The 15,346-nt window shown below is 36.3% G+C and overlaps 1 protein-coding gene across 2 annotated transcripts; it reads left to right on the top strand.

Annotated features, from left to right (window-relative positions):
* The first annotated feature begins 1,349 nt into the window (after positions 1-1,349).
* On the top strand, positions 1,350-13,606 carry LOC104592176 (transcription factor MYB3R-1-like). Of its 2 annotated transcripts, XM_010251398.3 has the most exons (12): positions 1,350-1,581; positions 2,771-3,012; positions 3,389-3,443; positions 4,258-4,315; positions 6,847-6,941; positions 7,070-7,173; positions 8,011-8,139; positions 8,244-10,092; positions 10,430-10,764; positions 11,814-11,931; positions 12,496-12,732; positions 13,327-13,606. In XM_010251398.3, exons 2-12 carry the CDS (start codon positions 2,909-2,911, stop codon positions 13,459-13,461), a joined length of 3,219 nt encoding a protein of 1,072 aa, XP_010249700.1. In that variant the 5' UTR covers positions 1,350-1,581; positions 2,771-2,908; the 3' UTR covers positions 13,462-13,606. The 2 variants fall into 2 exon arrangements, with proteins under 2 accessions (XP_010249700.1, XP_010249699.1); XM_010251397.3 differs by lacking the exon at positions 1,350-1,581 and having other exon boundaries at positions 2,776-3,012; positions 6,844-6,941.
* Positions 13,607-15,346: the final 1,740 nt, after the last annotated feature.

The following is a 15,346-nucleotide window of genomic DNA, read 5'->3' as shown; positions in this document are numbered from 1 at the left end:
TATAAAAGTGGTCTGAGTTGCTCAAGCCGGGTCGACCACAAGATGAATGGATATACACATTTGTTTCTTCTGCCCGGTTCGGCCAGGCGATTCTGATCCATTAGACCCGTTGGATTACTGGATCAGGTATGGACGGTATAGTTTTGTAAGCAACATAGAAGCATCGAGGTTTTCGAACCATAATTGATGCGGATGGTCGGATTGTTCGGCCTGGAGACCGGCGGTCAGGATATCAGTTCTGATTTAGCCTTAAATCGATATTTTTCCTAAGAATAATTGAATTGGTTGCTAACTCAGGCAGTTGAACCATCGGTGACCAGTCAACCTGGACGATGATTAATTCTCAGGCCAAACCATTTAGACCGGACTGACCGGCCAGAGCAGTTCTGGTTCCGGATCCGTTTTTAAAACATTGAACTGCATCAATATAGCAATGAATCATTCGACAGTTATGCTGCCAAAAAAAAAAAAATCAACAGTTAGTATATAGCAGAGCACATCTGGCGCCAAATTATTTCTTTAATATTGCCAGATATTCTTTATTTATTGTTTTCTAAACATTTGGCCTATAATCAATAGACAAGTGTAATGTTGTTTATTTTCCATCAGAGGCCACGTGGGCAAATTGTTTTTCATATTTCAAATTATCAAATTATGCAAATTAGTCTTTCTTCGACCCTATACAGTTTGCATTGATCTCTTTTTCATAATCTAAAAATCAAGAATCAAAGTATTGATATGATATACTTTGTTTCCGTTATATCTTACTTTTATATCGATGATCTTGGAGACACATGATACACACTGATACAAAGTATATTATGGCTTTGCTCAAAAAAAGAAAAAAGGTAAGAACTTCAGGCAGCAATATCAACAAGCACAACCTGTTTTATTCTTCTTCTTGTTTACAAGAAATAAAGGTGCTATCAATCTGGTTCATAGATCCAACCCGATGCAATATTCTTACGGTTACGGGGATGAACCAAAGATATAAAACCATATTCACCAAGCAAATGCAAATTCTTGGGTCATTGGGTCATGGCCCAAGTTGCATGGGTTTAACGTTGTAAATTCATAGAATTCGGTAAAAACAACAAATTAATTCAAAATGACTGAGTTGGTGAACGTAGGTACGATAATTGACCGGTTGCAGCCGGTGGCCAGCCGTTGGGGATTCGAATTATGAGAGCGGACTAGGTTGAGAAAACAACAAACACTCGACAGGGACGGCGGATATCTTTGACAAATTTCCATTGTGTCAATCTGAGCCCTTCATACGCTACAAACTGTTCGACATATAACCATAGGGTTTGAACTCTGGAAGTCCGCCCCTTTCTTGTTTGAAAAATATACCTGAACCGTCTCTCTCTCTCTCTCTCTCTCTCTCTCAGACACACACATCTTCGCTTTGCAGATTTCGACGTGCCTTTGTAGATCTTTCATTCTTTCTCCATCTCGGATGAAAAGAGGGCGATTTCTTCATTAGTATCTGCAATGTGCACTGAATCGATTGTCTCATTGACCTCATCGATTCAGTATCTGCATCGGTTCTCTGGTTTTTGCTGTTCGAAGCTCAATACGGTGCGATTTTCTTGTTTTGCTTCCCTTTATCTTTCCTCCAACTGGCTTTCAGTAATCTCTTTCTGATCTTCATCATGCTTTAGTTTAAGGAATAATTTGTATAAAATTTGTAGCAGTGCAGCCCAAAATCCTTGATGTCTTCTCAAAGAAAAAAAAAGAAAGCTAATTATCTCTAGGAGAAGTTGATTCTGGTTAGGGTTTCCTAGGTAGAATCGAAAATGTCGTGGGTGTTGTTAATGGGTCGATTGGGGTGGTTTAAGTTGTACTTTGTTTATTGAGAGCTTGTTGAAAATTAGGTTTGGCTTTGGTTGGGGTACCTTCCCTTTTTAATTGGGCACGTAATAAAAAAATTGGGTTTTGTTGGTGGCTTCTATGTTTTTGGTTTGAAATATAACGTCACCATTTTTGCGTTATCTTGAAATTTTATGGGGTCGATGGGGGCAAGGCTTCAGTTTCTACTTGGTTGATTGCAACCATTTAAACTTTGTAGACTCTAAGAACTCAAATAAGTTTACCTATTTTTTTAGGTTAACTTCTGAAACACATAGATTGACAGGTTTTAATGGACTAATTTGTAGTTTAGATCTTGCTTGCTTGTTGAAAACTTTTACTTAATCTTGTTAAATAGAAGCAAAGATCTTAATTTTATTGTTCCTTTTTCACCTTGAGAATGGCTTACAGAATTAAGAATTAATCAGACAGTAGAAGATTTAGTGAAACATGTATGCTTCTTTTACTTGCACAAAAAAAAAAAAAAAACTTTGATTGATGAAATGTAACTATGAGTTTTTCCCTATTCAGTTAATTGTCTTGCTTTTACGTTTCCAAAAATAACCTCTCACTGGCCAGACTTAACTAGCCACAGAGGCATTGATCCATTTGGTTTATCTTGACCTCTTATTCATTTCAAGATCATTTGGGAGTTTGGATTTTCTTTTCCTCAAGTGGATGTTATTTCCATGGTTTAATCGTGCCTTATATTCATATCAGCATAGCCCTACAATGTGTGGCCTATAAGGAATGTACCCTATCTTAAATAGTTTGTATAAATCTCATAAGTTGTTGGTGTTTCTTTATTTTGGATACAGTTACTCCGCATCTCATGCCTTGATCTTTGTTTTTTTTTTTTGCAATTAAGGATTTTAAGTTTTTCTCCATTTCTAAGTTTTCATTCATTTTTCCTGTGTAGCTGGTAGTCTTGCCCTTCCAAAAGGAAGATCTGGATACTGTTTAGGGAAGCATATGATGGTTAGTGGAACCTGTTCTGGAGAAAATTGTCACCGAGTGGGAATTGGGGTATGTGGTTTAAACTTCTGGTCAAGGAACAATGGCAACTGACAAGACAAAAGGTGCAAGGAGAGTTGAAGCTCCTGTTGGTGCTCCTCCAGATGGGAGCAGTGAGAGTTTTCAGAAAATGCGTCCTTTGAATGGGTAAATTCGAAAAGGCTCTTCCATCTCCTTTTCCTATGTGTTTAAGATTTAATTAATTATACATCATTGTGTTGTTCTTTAGTTGCTAAGTTGATTTTCCAACTCTAGCTATATATTGACATTTTTCTACATGTTGCTTCATGCTTACTGATGTTGTGTCCATCTGAATGCTTGATTTTGATCTCTTAAGATGCATAAGAGAAACATTACCTCTTCTCTGTTTCTCTCTCATACACACACACACACACACACTCATAAACATGTTTACTGTCTGATTATTTATTGCATTTTTTGAAGTTCTATTACTGGGTATATTTTACTGGGAGATTCTCATATGATCAAAATTGACACTTACTATCATGTGATACTTTGATAGGCGGACTAGTGGCCCTACAAGGCGCTCTACGAAAGGGCAATGGACAACTGAAGAGGTAATACTTATTTTTATGAACACTGATATAATAATTCCTCCGCATGAAAAAAGTTTTTGTCTACTATCACAACTGTTGGACTTACTTGAAAAAATGATTTGTCAATTGTCATCTTATTGGGCCACCATTTAGGACCCACATATCATGGATCTTTATAGCTGTTTCAGTTGTAGAGCCCACTAACAATATACCATTGTGTTCCATGAACACCGATATTGATTACTGAATCCTTTGGGAGGGGGTATCTGGGTGGTTAGTGGTTATTCAATTCTTTTCCAAGGATCACACAATTTGAGTCCCATGAGAACTAAATGTAGAATCTTTTTGGGGTTTCTTGGTAGATATAAAATCTCATGTATTGCCCAATACATCCCTTTATATTTTGGGGAGAAGAATGTATTGTTTAATGGTGTTCTCTTTGTGGCTTTGGGGGTGCTAGCGGGACACAGTAGCATAATGGCTTAAAAGGTTATCATTTCTTTTTGAAGCTTTTCAAAGTATCTGGATGCTTCAAACTCTCCTGTATAGAACTGGAATTAGTTGATCTTAAATTGAAAAGTTCCTAATACAAGATTTGCTACTGTTTGCCACTAAGCCTGGCCTATTGAATTGATTGGTTGTCTTAAGCTCTGTTTTATGCTTGCCTGTTTATTTTATGCCTTTTTTTGACAAATGGTATTTCTTTAATGCTTGCCTGTTTATTTTATGTTGTTTCTTCAAATGCATTTAATTTTTATCTTCGTCCTTTTTTTTCCCATCATTTTTTGCTCTTGCTTGTTTTTGTTGATTTAGTGGTCTTGGCTTCTCCATTCAGGATGCATTATTGTGCAAGGCTGTTCAGAAATATAAAGGAAGAAATTGGAAAAAAATAGGTAACTTTCATGGAACTTATGTGTTTTTGTTTCTATTTATTATATTTTTTTTGATAAATATTTCTATTTATTATATTCAAAACTAATATTAGTTTTTTTTTCTAGCTCATCACTTAGATTTACTTTGTTCTGATTTTGTCTTGCACTTAACAAGGAGTAATACATAATGAGCTTTAAAACCAACTCTGGTATTGCCTGAAATTCAAAGGAATCCTGAAATGTTAATATGTAGGACTGGCCACAGTTGGGTGAGGTTTCAAACATTTTGAAATTGTTGAAGACAATAATAACTAATTCAGCTGATAAGAAAAGACGATAACCAATTCAAAAGTTCCTGGATTCTGATTGAAATCATAACATTGTTGGGAATTGACAAGCTGGTTAATGGATCACTTTTTATGTGCTTCTTGTATCATTGCGATGCAATTTTAAGTTTGTTTCTCTACTGTACAATTCTAGAGAATGCTACTTTCTCTTGCTTGTTTGCCACTAGTTTGGGGCCATATGCTTTGTGCAACGGTATAATCTTGGCTTGGCAAGTGTGGAAACATGGTTTTGGGTTTGAGATAAGAGTGTTGAGAAGGGGAAGCCCTTGAAGGGGATGAAGACTGTGAGGATGGAGGCAAAGAAGGTGAGAATGGAGTGTCTGAAGGCTGTGAGGATTACTTAAAACTAGAAGTTCCAGTTGGAAGGCTTGGAGTTTATTAGGTCAAAGAAGAAGTTTTGTGAGCAGGGAAGGAGATGATGATGCATAAAAGGTGTTAAAGAAAGTGAGAGACTCAAGTAAGTTCCATATTGTTCATGTTTCAAAAGTTTTTTCAAGTTCAAAAGATGGTTTGATTGGGGATGATCCTACAAATAAGTATAAGACAATTTATAAGAAAAAGGAACAAAGACCAAATGTTTGGGGACGAAGGATTCTGAGGGGCGGAGAGCCGAGTCTCAAGCTCCAGATGGGGAGGAGGTGCAGCTGTTGGTTTCTCTTGAGGATAACTTGGAGAAAAGGTTTGGGCCAGAGGAAAAAGAGGAGGGTGGTCAAGAATTAGAAAAGAGCTTTGAGGAGTCTTAGTCGGGTAATGAGGAGGAGAAGAGGGCAAAAGTGAAGATTGAGAGTTTGTCTGACAGCAAATTTAGGGTCTTTTTTTTGGGGGCGGAGAGGAGTTTTCTAGAAGTGTGGGATGAGAAAGGTGATGGGCAAGAAGAAGTGTTCAAAGGAGATGATTAAGTTGCTCTTGAGCCGGGAAGCTGTACCTGTTTTTCTTTGTTTCGTTTGTGTCTGATATTTTTAATTGTCTTGGTGCTGTTGGGTTGGGTGTTATCTTAACACATTGGCACTGATTGTAATCAGTTTCCTTTCTTATTAATTTTCTTTCTTGTTACTTTTCAAAAAGAGGTCTAAGAGCATCCAATTAGTATGAAAAAATGCCAAAGGTCAGGTGCTATATGTAACTATCAAAAATACCAGTAATATTCAGCAAACACCTTGAGAGCAGGAGAAAGAAACAAGGATCCACATGACAGGTTAATGATTAAATAGACATTGAAGTGGGTCCAAATAAAAAGGGTGACAAAGGAATTTTTTTACCATGTCAACAAGGTTGTTTTGGAATATTCTGCAAACTAGCACATAGGATGGCACCTTCCCTATTTAAGGTATTCCAAAAAGTTATGGGCCTTGAGGAAACTGCATTTTTTGGTGCATCCAAAGGGCCTCTATATCAGTAAATGTCCTCCTAAAGTGGAAAATGTCAAACATGTCAAATTACTACTTATTGTCTTCTCATATCCAGTAAAGGCACTTATACGTAAATATATGAGAAAATGATTTCCAATTTCTTCAGAACGTATTATTACAGTGGTCTAAAGCTCTAGGCAAAAGAAGTGGCATATTATTTTAAACTGGCTCCCATATTATAGTTCTTCATGATTATTATGGTGCAGAGAAGAGAAAATATAATTTTCTCAGTTAACAAGGTAAGAATACAGATATTATTATGGGCACCGAGGCCAATATTGAGTCCACACCTCCAACATTAGTTAAGGTCTCATTGGCCTTTTGTTTGTGTCTAGGTGCATCTTTATTTAGTCTTTTGTGTTGGTGGCCATATGCTTTTTTTCTTTGTTGCATGGCCTTAGGTCTAAGTGGCTTTTTTTCTATTGTGTATTTGATTCAACTCATATGTTCCCTTGTTTGATGTTTCTTTGTTTTCGGTACTAAGGGGCCATTTGATAATAGCTAAAGTGGCTGAATTGAAATCCTTATTTCTTTGTCTTTTAGTGAACAAGTATTTAAGGAGATTGTGGTCTCCTTAATGGCTGAAGCTGAGGTTGGGTAGATTCTATACCCTTAAATATTTATTTATTTAATCATTTTATCCACTCAAAGCTAAAGCTGCAATAAGTTGTTCAGTTCAGCGATTTCAGATGTTATCAAGTGGCCCCCAAGATAACATGTTTAATGATCATTTATATGTCCTTATTGTTCATTATCCTAAGCAAATTATTTACATTCAAAATTGTGCCTCTAGCAGCTGAATGTTTCAAAGATCGGACCGATGTTCAATGTCTACACAGGTGGCAGAAGGTTTTAAATCCAGAACTAGTTAAAGGTCCATGGTCGAAAGAGGTAAAAACTTCTCTTCTTATATGCTATTTTAATTTCAACATTTTCAAGGCTGGAATCCCATCTTATCTTTTTATTTAGTGTGCAATATGATGCAAATAACCCATTAATCTTGCAATATTGTTGAACAGGAAGATGAAATAATTATAGAGTTGGTAAATAAATATGGGGCAAAGAAATGGTCCACCATTGCACAAGCGTTGCCTGGACGTATTGGAAAACAATGTCGTGAAAGGTTTGTATGGTTAAAATGATATCTTTGGGCTTAATGAGTCATCTTCCTTTCCCAATAAGTCAAGGTGCATTAGTCAATTATGTGTTGTGAGTTGTGACTTGCTTAGTATATTCTACTAATATTCCTCTTTTTTATGCCTAAGCTTTCCTTGTACCAGCAACGGCAGTTTAAAACTTGTTGGAATACAATGAGATATACTTCTGATTTGTGTCTAAATTTTAGTTTGGAAGGGACTCAGTACTGCCAAATCTTGAAGTGCCTTCAGAAACCTTACCCCATAGATGGACATCTTAGCAAAACATTGTTTATAATTTGTCATAGAAGAAAGCATTTGGTAGATTTTAAATATTGCCTTGAAAATTGCAGTAAAATTACAGTTGGGGCAATATTTATTGTGTTTGAATGATAGAAAGAAATATTTATAAAAAAAAAATGATAGAAAGAAATGATAAATATAACAACTCTTATCTTGTTTTTTATGAGATTCCTGAAATGACCTAGGAATTTTCAATGTGGTAATTTAATTTACCTTTGAATAAACATGGTGGTTCTTCAATACAACTATATAATCTACATAAAACATCTTTTTAGTTTTTATGTGCATCTCAAAAGTGAATAAGTAAACACATCTGTCATGTTTGTGTCTAACTCTAACATTCCGGAAATCTTAGGGGATAAGTGTCCCATATGTGTAATTTTCATCTACCTTTTCAAATGAAAAGTTTTATCTAGTTGTGATATTGTGACCTTGTTTTACTTGTTAAATAAATGGTATTTCCACTTTTTGTGGCATATTGATGCCACATGACCATTTACTTGGCATGATACTGATTTCAGGTGGCATAATCATCTTAATCCTGCTATAAACAAGGAGGCATGGACCCAAGAAGAGGAATTGGCTTTGATTCAGGCTCATCAAATTTATGGGAACAAATGGGCCGAGCTAACGAAGTTCTTGCCTGGGAGGTATGCTTTCATGGGTTCAAACTAGTATGCAAATTTATCTTATGGTGCAATATGTGTTTGTCTACATGAATGCTGAGATGTCTTCATGGTTTTGTGGCCATCAGGACAGACAATGCAATAAAAAATCACTGGAACAGCTCTGTCAAAAAGAAGTTGGATTCATACTTGGCATCGGGTTTACTTGCACAATTTCAGGGTCTGCCTCCTGTGCGAAACCCAACTCAATGCATGCCTTCATCCTCTATGGGGGTGCAACAAAGTAATGGAGATAAAAATGGTCCCATAGATAGGGCAGAAGCAGGGCAAATATCAGAATGTAGTCAAGGTTCTATTGCTGTTGGTTGCTCTCAGTCTGAGTGTGACATGGTTAGCAACACTGTTTCAGTAAATGCACAAGAGAACCTTAAACCATTGGAGGAATCTAGTCAACGAGAAGGGCAAAGCTCTAATTCATCGTGTTCTGAACCATATTATGTATCTCTAGAAGAAGTCCAAGAAATACATGACGGTGTCAATATTTCTGCCAGTTCCTCTGAAAGGAATGGTCTTCAGGAGGTTGGAAACTCCGACAATAAGAATTGCAAATTTGGCTCACACGAGTTGAGTGCTTCTTTCATAGAAGTAATGCAGGAATCATCAGGGTTCTTTGAAACATCAGGACACTGTATAAATGGCATGGATGAAAACAACTCCATGGGGTTCAATGCTCCATCTTCAATGGAAAATATGATTGTAGGCTCTAATAAACAGGAGAATATGTCAATCGAAGAAGGTGATTTTGGTGGGGTTTCTTTCTCAGGAGCAGGGATGGATGCATGCTTCTCGATGGAAAACCCCACGACATGCCCAAATATTATTGATCTGGATGGGTGCACAGATTCATTTCTTTGTCAATCTAACATTCAAAACTCTGAAACTGCAGGAAATTTAGTTTCTCATTCTTATTATCCACTGGGATCTGCTCCTTTGTTGGGAGGCACCTGCTGTGAGACTTTATTATCTGGTCCTCCACTACTTTGTTCTGCTCCTGAGCTTGTATTTGGTAGTGAATGTAATGAGGCAAGTGACACCCCAAGTGCAAATCAAGACTCAGAGCTTGTTACAAATTCATGTTCTGGCTTTATCTATCCTGATGGCTCTGGTACCTCTCTGTGTAATGGTGATACGAACAAGGTTTGCCAGCCTGTAGAGGCTGAACATGAAAAGGAAACATCAGAATCACTTTTTGACTCGTTAGCCTCAGATACCATGGATAATCTTCCTTCCATGCATGAAGGCATATCTGTGCTAACAGAAAATCAGGATTCTGAAGGTCTATTTTATGAACCTCCTCGTTTCCCAAGTTTGGAGATTCCTTTTGTCAGCTGTGATCTCATCCCATCTGGCAGTGATATGCAGCAAGCATATAGTCCCCTTGGGATTCGCCAACTGATGATGTCTTCTATGAACTGTTCTACTCCATACAGCTTTTGGGATTCTCCGTCTCGTGATGATAGTCCCGATGGTGTTTTGAAAAGTGCCGCCAAAAGTTTCCTATGCACACCATCCATTTTGAAGAAACGGCAACGTGAGCTTTTGTCACCTTTGCATGAACGGAAGAGTGACAAAAAGCTAGAAAGAGACATAAATCAGGGGCTATGCTGTACATCTACTTTGAGCAGGGAATTCTCTTGTTTAGATGTTATGTTTGATGATAGTGGGAGCCGCAGGGCTTCCTTATCTTCCATTGAGGGGTCTCTCTTTTCTCCATCATATTGCAAGAAAAAAAATTCTGGTACCTCTGATGAAGATAAAGAAAATTTGGAGAATGCTTTTGAAGTGAGAAAAGATGGACCTGCATTTCCAGGCAGGGTATCAGAGGTAGCATCTGATAACAGTAATCCTAAGGATAAGATAAAACAGAGAAGCAGTAATGAAATGACAAAGGTTAATGAAGATATAGCAGTCCAAACAGTGAGTCTCTACATATAAACTTTATTTTATACAGTAACAGTAATCACAGATTCGATTGTAGTTATTTTATAAACAAGGTATTGTATTGAATTTATTTTATGTATACCTAATCAACCCTGTTTTGTTAAACTGTAGTTTTTACTTTTTAGTAGGATATATTTTCAGTATATACTTAGTTGCTTAGTTTTTGCTTTTCATGAAAACATGTGCCATTATGTATCATATCATATTTATCATGTAGTTAGAAGCTTCATGACTAGTTGCTTTTGAACTTTTAGATTTCAGAAGCATCATAATGGTCTATTATGATATTTAAAAATTTTTCTTGGTACAACAGGCCTCTGGAGTGCTTGTTGAACACAACACCAATGATACGGTGTTCTTTTCTCCTGACCGTGATGGACATTCAAGAAAGAGAGGCTTAAATTCTGTAAAAACTCCAAAAAGTCAACCTTTTAGAAGCTGTGATGGTACATTTAACCAAAGTGGTCGCTTAGAGTCTTCATCAAGGAGTAGATGTATATCTGTAATTCTATCTCCTACTGTTTGCGAGAAGAGGCATGAAAAAAATTTACTTCCTGATGCATCCCTTCAAAGTGTTCCTTCATTAAATACAATGGAACTTGCATCTGAGAATGCTGGAAATGGTGCTGATATTGAAAGTTTTATCATGTAAGAATCAGTCACTTTTCTTAATTGTCTTTATTCTAATGTGGCAAAAATGTTGGGAAATTTGAGCCATGATTTTATGTTTATAGGGGCAACTTAGAAACTGGTGTGTATGGCCATTACTTTTTATTTGTTCTGTAGTGATCTCTTATTTCAGTTCTGTTTAAATGGTATTTATTATTTAATTTTATTATATCTCTAGCTTATTCTTTGAAATCCGTTTTTATTTTACATGTTTTTTATTCTGAAGTTCTTAATATAGTTGAGAGAGCATCTATTTGTCTGACCTATATTTATTTAACCTGGTTAAAAGGGCTCTCCTATCTTACAGAATGCAGACAAGACATTAAAGAATGGTTATTGCTGATTATATAATAATTTGCAATGTCCATTAGACTTTTCTATTGTACATTATTAAGATTAAGAGCATCAAATTTCAGTTTATTAAACCATAAAGGGCCAATTGCAAACTTAAATCTCTATGCTTTATCATACATGTTCTTAACTCATGGCTCCCAATGCTATGAAGTCTTATTATACAAATATACATGTCTATAGTTTGCTAATTTTGCAATAGTTTGAAGTTTACAAAAGATAACAGTCTTGGCACATGTCATGACAACCAAATGTGTTGTTGCCTTAAGTCTTATTTAGTTTGGGAGTAGATTTGGAGTATATGATTTCTATCTTTACTTCTATAATGCAACGGGCATTTGCCAGTCAATTATTATACTATTTTATGCAGGCTCCATTTGTTGATACATATCATATACTATTTGTACATTCCAAATTTCCAACCATGTTCTTCTTGATTACCTTGTTTTTTAACATTGTTTTTGTTCACTAACAAAGCTTTATAAAGTCTATTGATAAGATACAATTAGTTCATGCATTGCTTCAAGGATCCCATTTCATGAGACCATGTGTCTTGACATTAAAATATTTTCGTTGAACTTCTGTACTCCCATTGAATTAGTGTTTTTCTGAAGCAATATCCGTAGCCAACATTGTATTTCTCATGGTTTAGTTGGCTGGTTTGTTTTTGATTCTAGGTTTGGTGATACCCCTGCTACCAAAAGAGGGTTAGACTCTCCATCAGCATGGAAGTCTCCTTGGTTCATGAACTCTTTTTTGCCTGGACCACGTGTTGATACAGACATAACAATTGAGGTATTACTACAAGTTTGTTTTGCTGATTAATTTATTAAGTTATATGTACACTTAGGTCTATCCTTAGCAAGGGTTAAATGTTCAAACTTTATTTACTTTGCTAGATAAGCTCGGACCAAGCCCATGAGTCTAAGATCATGGTTTGCAAACTTAAAAGTTTGCTGTTTGACATTGTTCTGGTAAACATTAGCTGATACCAGAACAATGGTATCAGACATTGTTCTGTTTGACATCTAATGGATGACAATATCACAAGGGAAATAACATTAGATTTGAGACTCAAGGATAACAACTTGCATGGATGCTTGGCCAGCTGCAATGCAAACATTATACCTTGCCAGGCATTCTAATTATCTAATAAGGATTTCCCTCCATATAAGTTTTGAAAGTGCTTAAATAAACCCATTCGTGTTTGTTTACCTGTCTGGGTTCCAAGAATGAATGTTTCTGTAATATTGTTCTCCTTCGTGGCATTACAATGACTTTGGCTAATGCTATTCCAATTTACATTGCCTCAATTCCCCTTCTTTCATTCACCTAATGCTTTGGAACTTAATGATGCAGGACATAGGATTTTTGATGAGCCCTGGGGATAGAAGCTATGATGCCATAGGGTTGATGAGACAGTTGAGCGAGCATACTGCAGCTGCATTGGCTGAGGCCCAGGAGGTTTTGTCTGGTGAAAATTCTGAAATTCCATCAAAGGAAAGACACTCCAGTAACCAAAAATTGGCCGAGGAAAATAATCAATTCACAGATTACGAGTTGGAGAACCTTATTTCTCTGTCTCCTGCTGTCTTGGTATGATTGTCATTTTTTTTGTCATTCTTGAAGCAATTAATCTTGGGAAAATCTATGCTGCCGGAAAGACATGGTATCAGAAAAGTCTTTGACCAATCAAACCCCTGGGTGTGAATTTTGGTAAATACCACCTGATTGGTTGCCACTTTTATGATACCGGTTGATTGGTTACAAGGTTTTGGGGTATCATAGTTGAACCCATTGATCTTTGTTGCCTGTCTTTAATATAGCACTAAAATCCAAAGGTGCTGGTTACCAAGTTTGGCTGATTAATTCAATGGGATTGATTGCATCACTCTCTGTTCATGATTTACATAGTGTTACAACATAGGGTCCATCTGGTTTTGTTGCACTGCCATTCAACATGGTATCTGGGCAATGTTTAGTCCTTGATACAATTTTTTTACAATTTGGATTTTGTCTTGCTTACGTTAAGAAGGTTCAAAACTTTGAATTAGGAACCTTGCTGAACTGACACTATTCTTTCAATATCGGTTTCTTTTTTATATTCTCATGGTTTGCAAAACCTAGAATGAATTGATTTGGTGACATTATTTTTTCTCATCTTGTTAATTTATCTTACACACTTCTCAGACGGAGAGGCGGGTCCTCGATTTCAGTGGATGCGGGACACCTGGAAAAGGAGCAGAGAACGGGAAACCTATGGCCTTTCCTTCTGGAGTAAGCTTTTCTAGCCCTTCTTCCTACCTGATGAAAGGCTGCAGGTAGCAAGCAGATTTTTGGCAGAAAATGCCTCTTCTGTTCTATGTTACTAAATATATATATTTTTTGTTCTTTTTTTCTTTTTCATTGTCACATTTCTGTATCTGATTTAATAATAAATTGATAATGAGTGGTGTAGAGGGTTCGGCTATTTTTTGAGCTTAGGAGAAATTTATAATCAAACTGTGTTTTATATCAAATATTCCATTTGCAATCCCGTCTGTTCTTAGCATGGAGAACATAGATGGTGATCAAGTCTGAATGCAGAAGTAAGAGCATTCAATATTTTGAACAGTGAAAACTGAAAAGTAAAGCCATTTCCCGAAAAAAAACCACAAGGAAAAGTGCTAATTGAAGGCATATTTTGCAAGTAATTGACAATCTCAAGGAAGAAGCATAAAAATCTCAAGGGGATACAGGTTTTGTAGGGCTGCTGGCAAGGTTTATTGATGCATATCGTACTGTATTGTATCATAAGTGCCGGTTTTCAGGGTCACCAATATGGGAAATGGAAATACAGACTTTCAGTAAATTTAATAATAATAATAATACTTATTTGCAAATTATTAATCAGAAAATATAAACAAAAGATCAATATGAAGAAGCGCTTGAGTATATTAGCCTGAAAATTGGATAAGAAGTTTTTTTATTCAACAGAGTTGATTTTATTTATATTAAAGGACTTCAAAATCCTAAAAAATCGAAAGATCTCCCTATGATGTGAGAAAAGAGGAGAGAAGTAAAGAAAAAGGTATTTATTATATAAAATTTTATCGGGTCGGCTTGAGCCTGATCCCACGAGCCTAAAATCATGTCCTAGCCCGAAAACGAATGGGCTGGGCTTGGCTGGTCCATTGGACTATCCAACCCATGAGCAGGTCTGCTTAGAAGGTCATTACATTTTGATAGTATTTTTGAGCCAAGGGAATTAGGGAATGCATAGTGATTCATGTAATACAAACTATAAGGAATTTAACAATGGATATGGCAGTTCACAGAAAGGAAAGAGAAAACAAGATTCATGTAGTTTGTCGTATTCTCCTATGTAGTTGGGGACAAAGCTTAGGTGATCATGATATTGGATTTTATTTTGGGGTCTCATTTCACCATCATCTAGAGTTTTATGCAATAGGGGAGCTCATTTCACCATTAACCAATCTTGGAAAACTAGCATATTCATTCGTTTGGTTACACGCGATTTGTAGATCCTTAGTGGTGATAGACAAATGGTAGGAGCAAGAATGAAATCATTTAAAAAATCTGCTCATTTCACCATTAACCAATTGCATATGCTGAGTGGAAAAACTAAAAATGGTAGGAGCAAGAATGAAATCATTTAAAAAATCTGGAGTAGCTTCAACAGGTGATAAAATGTGAAAAAGCAATTAAGATGGTTTATTCACCTGCATGAAAGACCATGTATAATACCTTTGAGAAGAAGTGATATGTTGCAAATTGAAGGGATTAAGAACGGTGGGGAATAGAGAAAAACATATATGGGAAAAGTAGTACAAAATGATTTAAACCCCAACAAACAGGGTTTTCATGTGGCCTACCCAGTTTTACTTATTTTGTTTTAATAGGTGAGATAAAATGTTTGGATGATGATTTTTATAGGAGGGCCTGGAGGCTCAACACATCGAAAAAATTTGGGGTATTGGGAACCTTCTTGAACATGACACGTTACCTTGGCGCTTGGGTGTAGGGTAAAAGAGTAATTGCATTGGATATTTTTTTTTATGGAGTACGGACAGGCCCAATGCAGATTTTTGATTTCCACTGAAGAGCTATAAACATTCAAAATGGCAATAACCCATATTCTATGCATCAATGCCCGCCCATGAATTGGCATCAATTCCGAGTTTTTTTTTACCAAAATTCCGACCCTGGG

This window comes from Nelumbo nucifera, chromosome 8, assembly GCF_055504915.1.
Source record: "Nelumbo nucifera cultivar China Antique chromosome 8, China Antique-T2T, whole genome shotgun sequence".
Classification (NCBI taxonomy): Eukaryota; Viridiplantae; Streptophyta; class Magnoliopsida; order Proteales; family Nelumbonaceae; genus Nelumbo; species Nelumbo nucifera.
The sequence above is the reverse complement of the archived record's forward strand: the minus strand, read 5'-3'. Positions and strand labels throughout refer to the sequence as shown.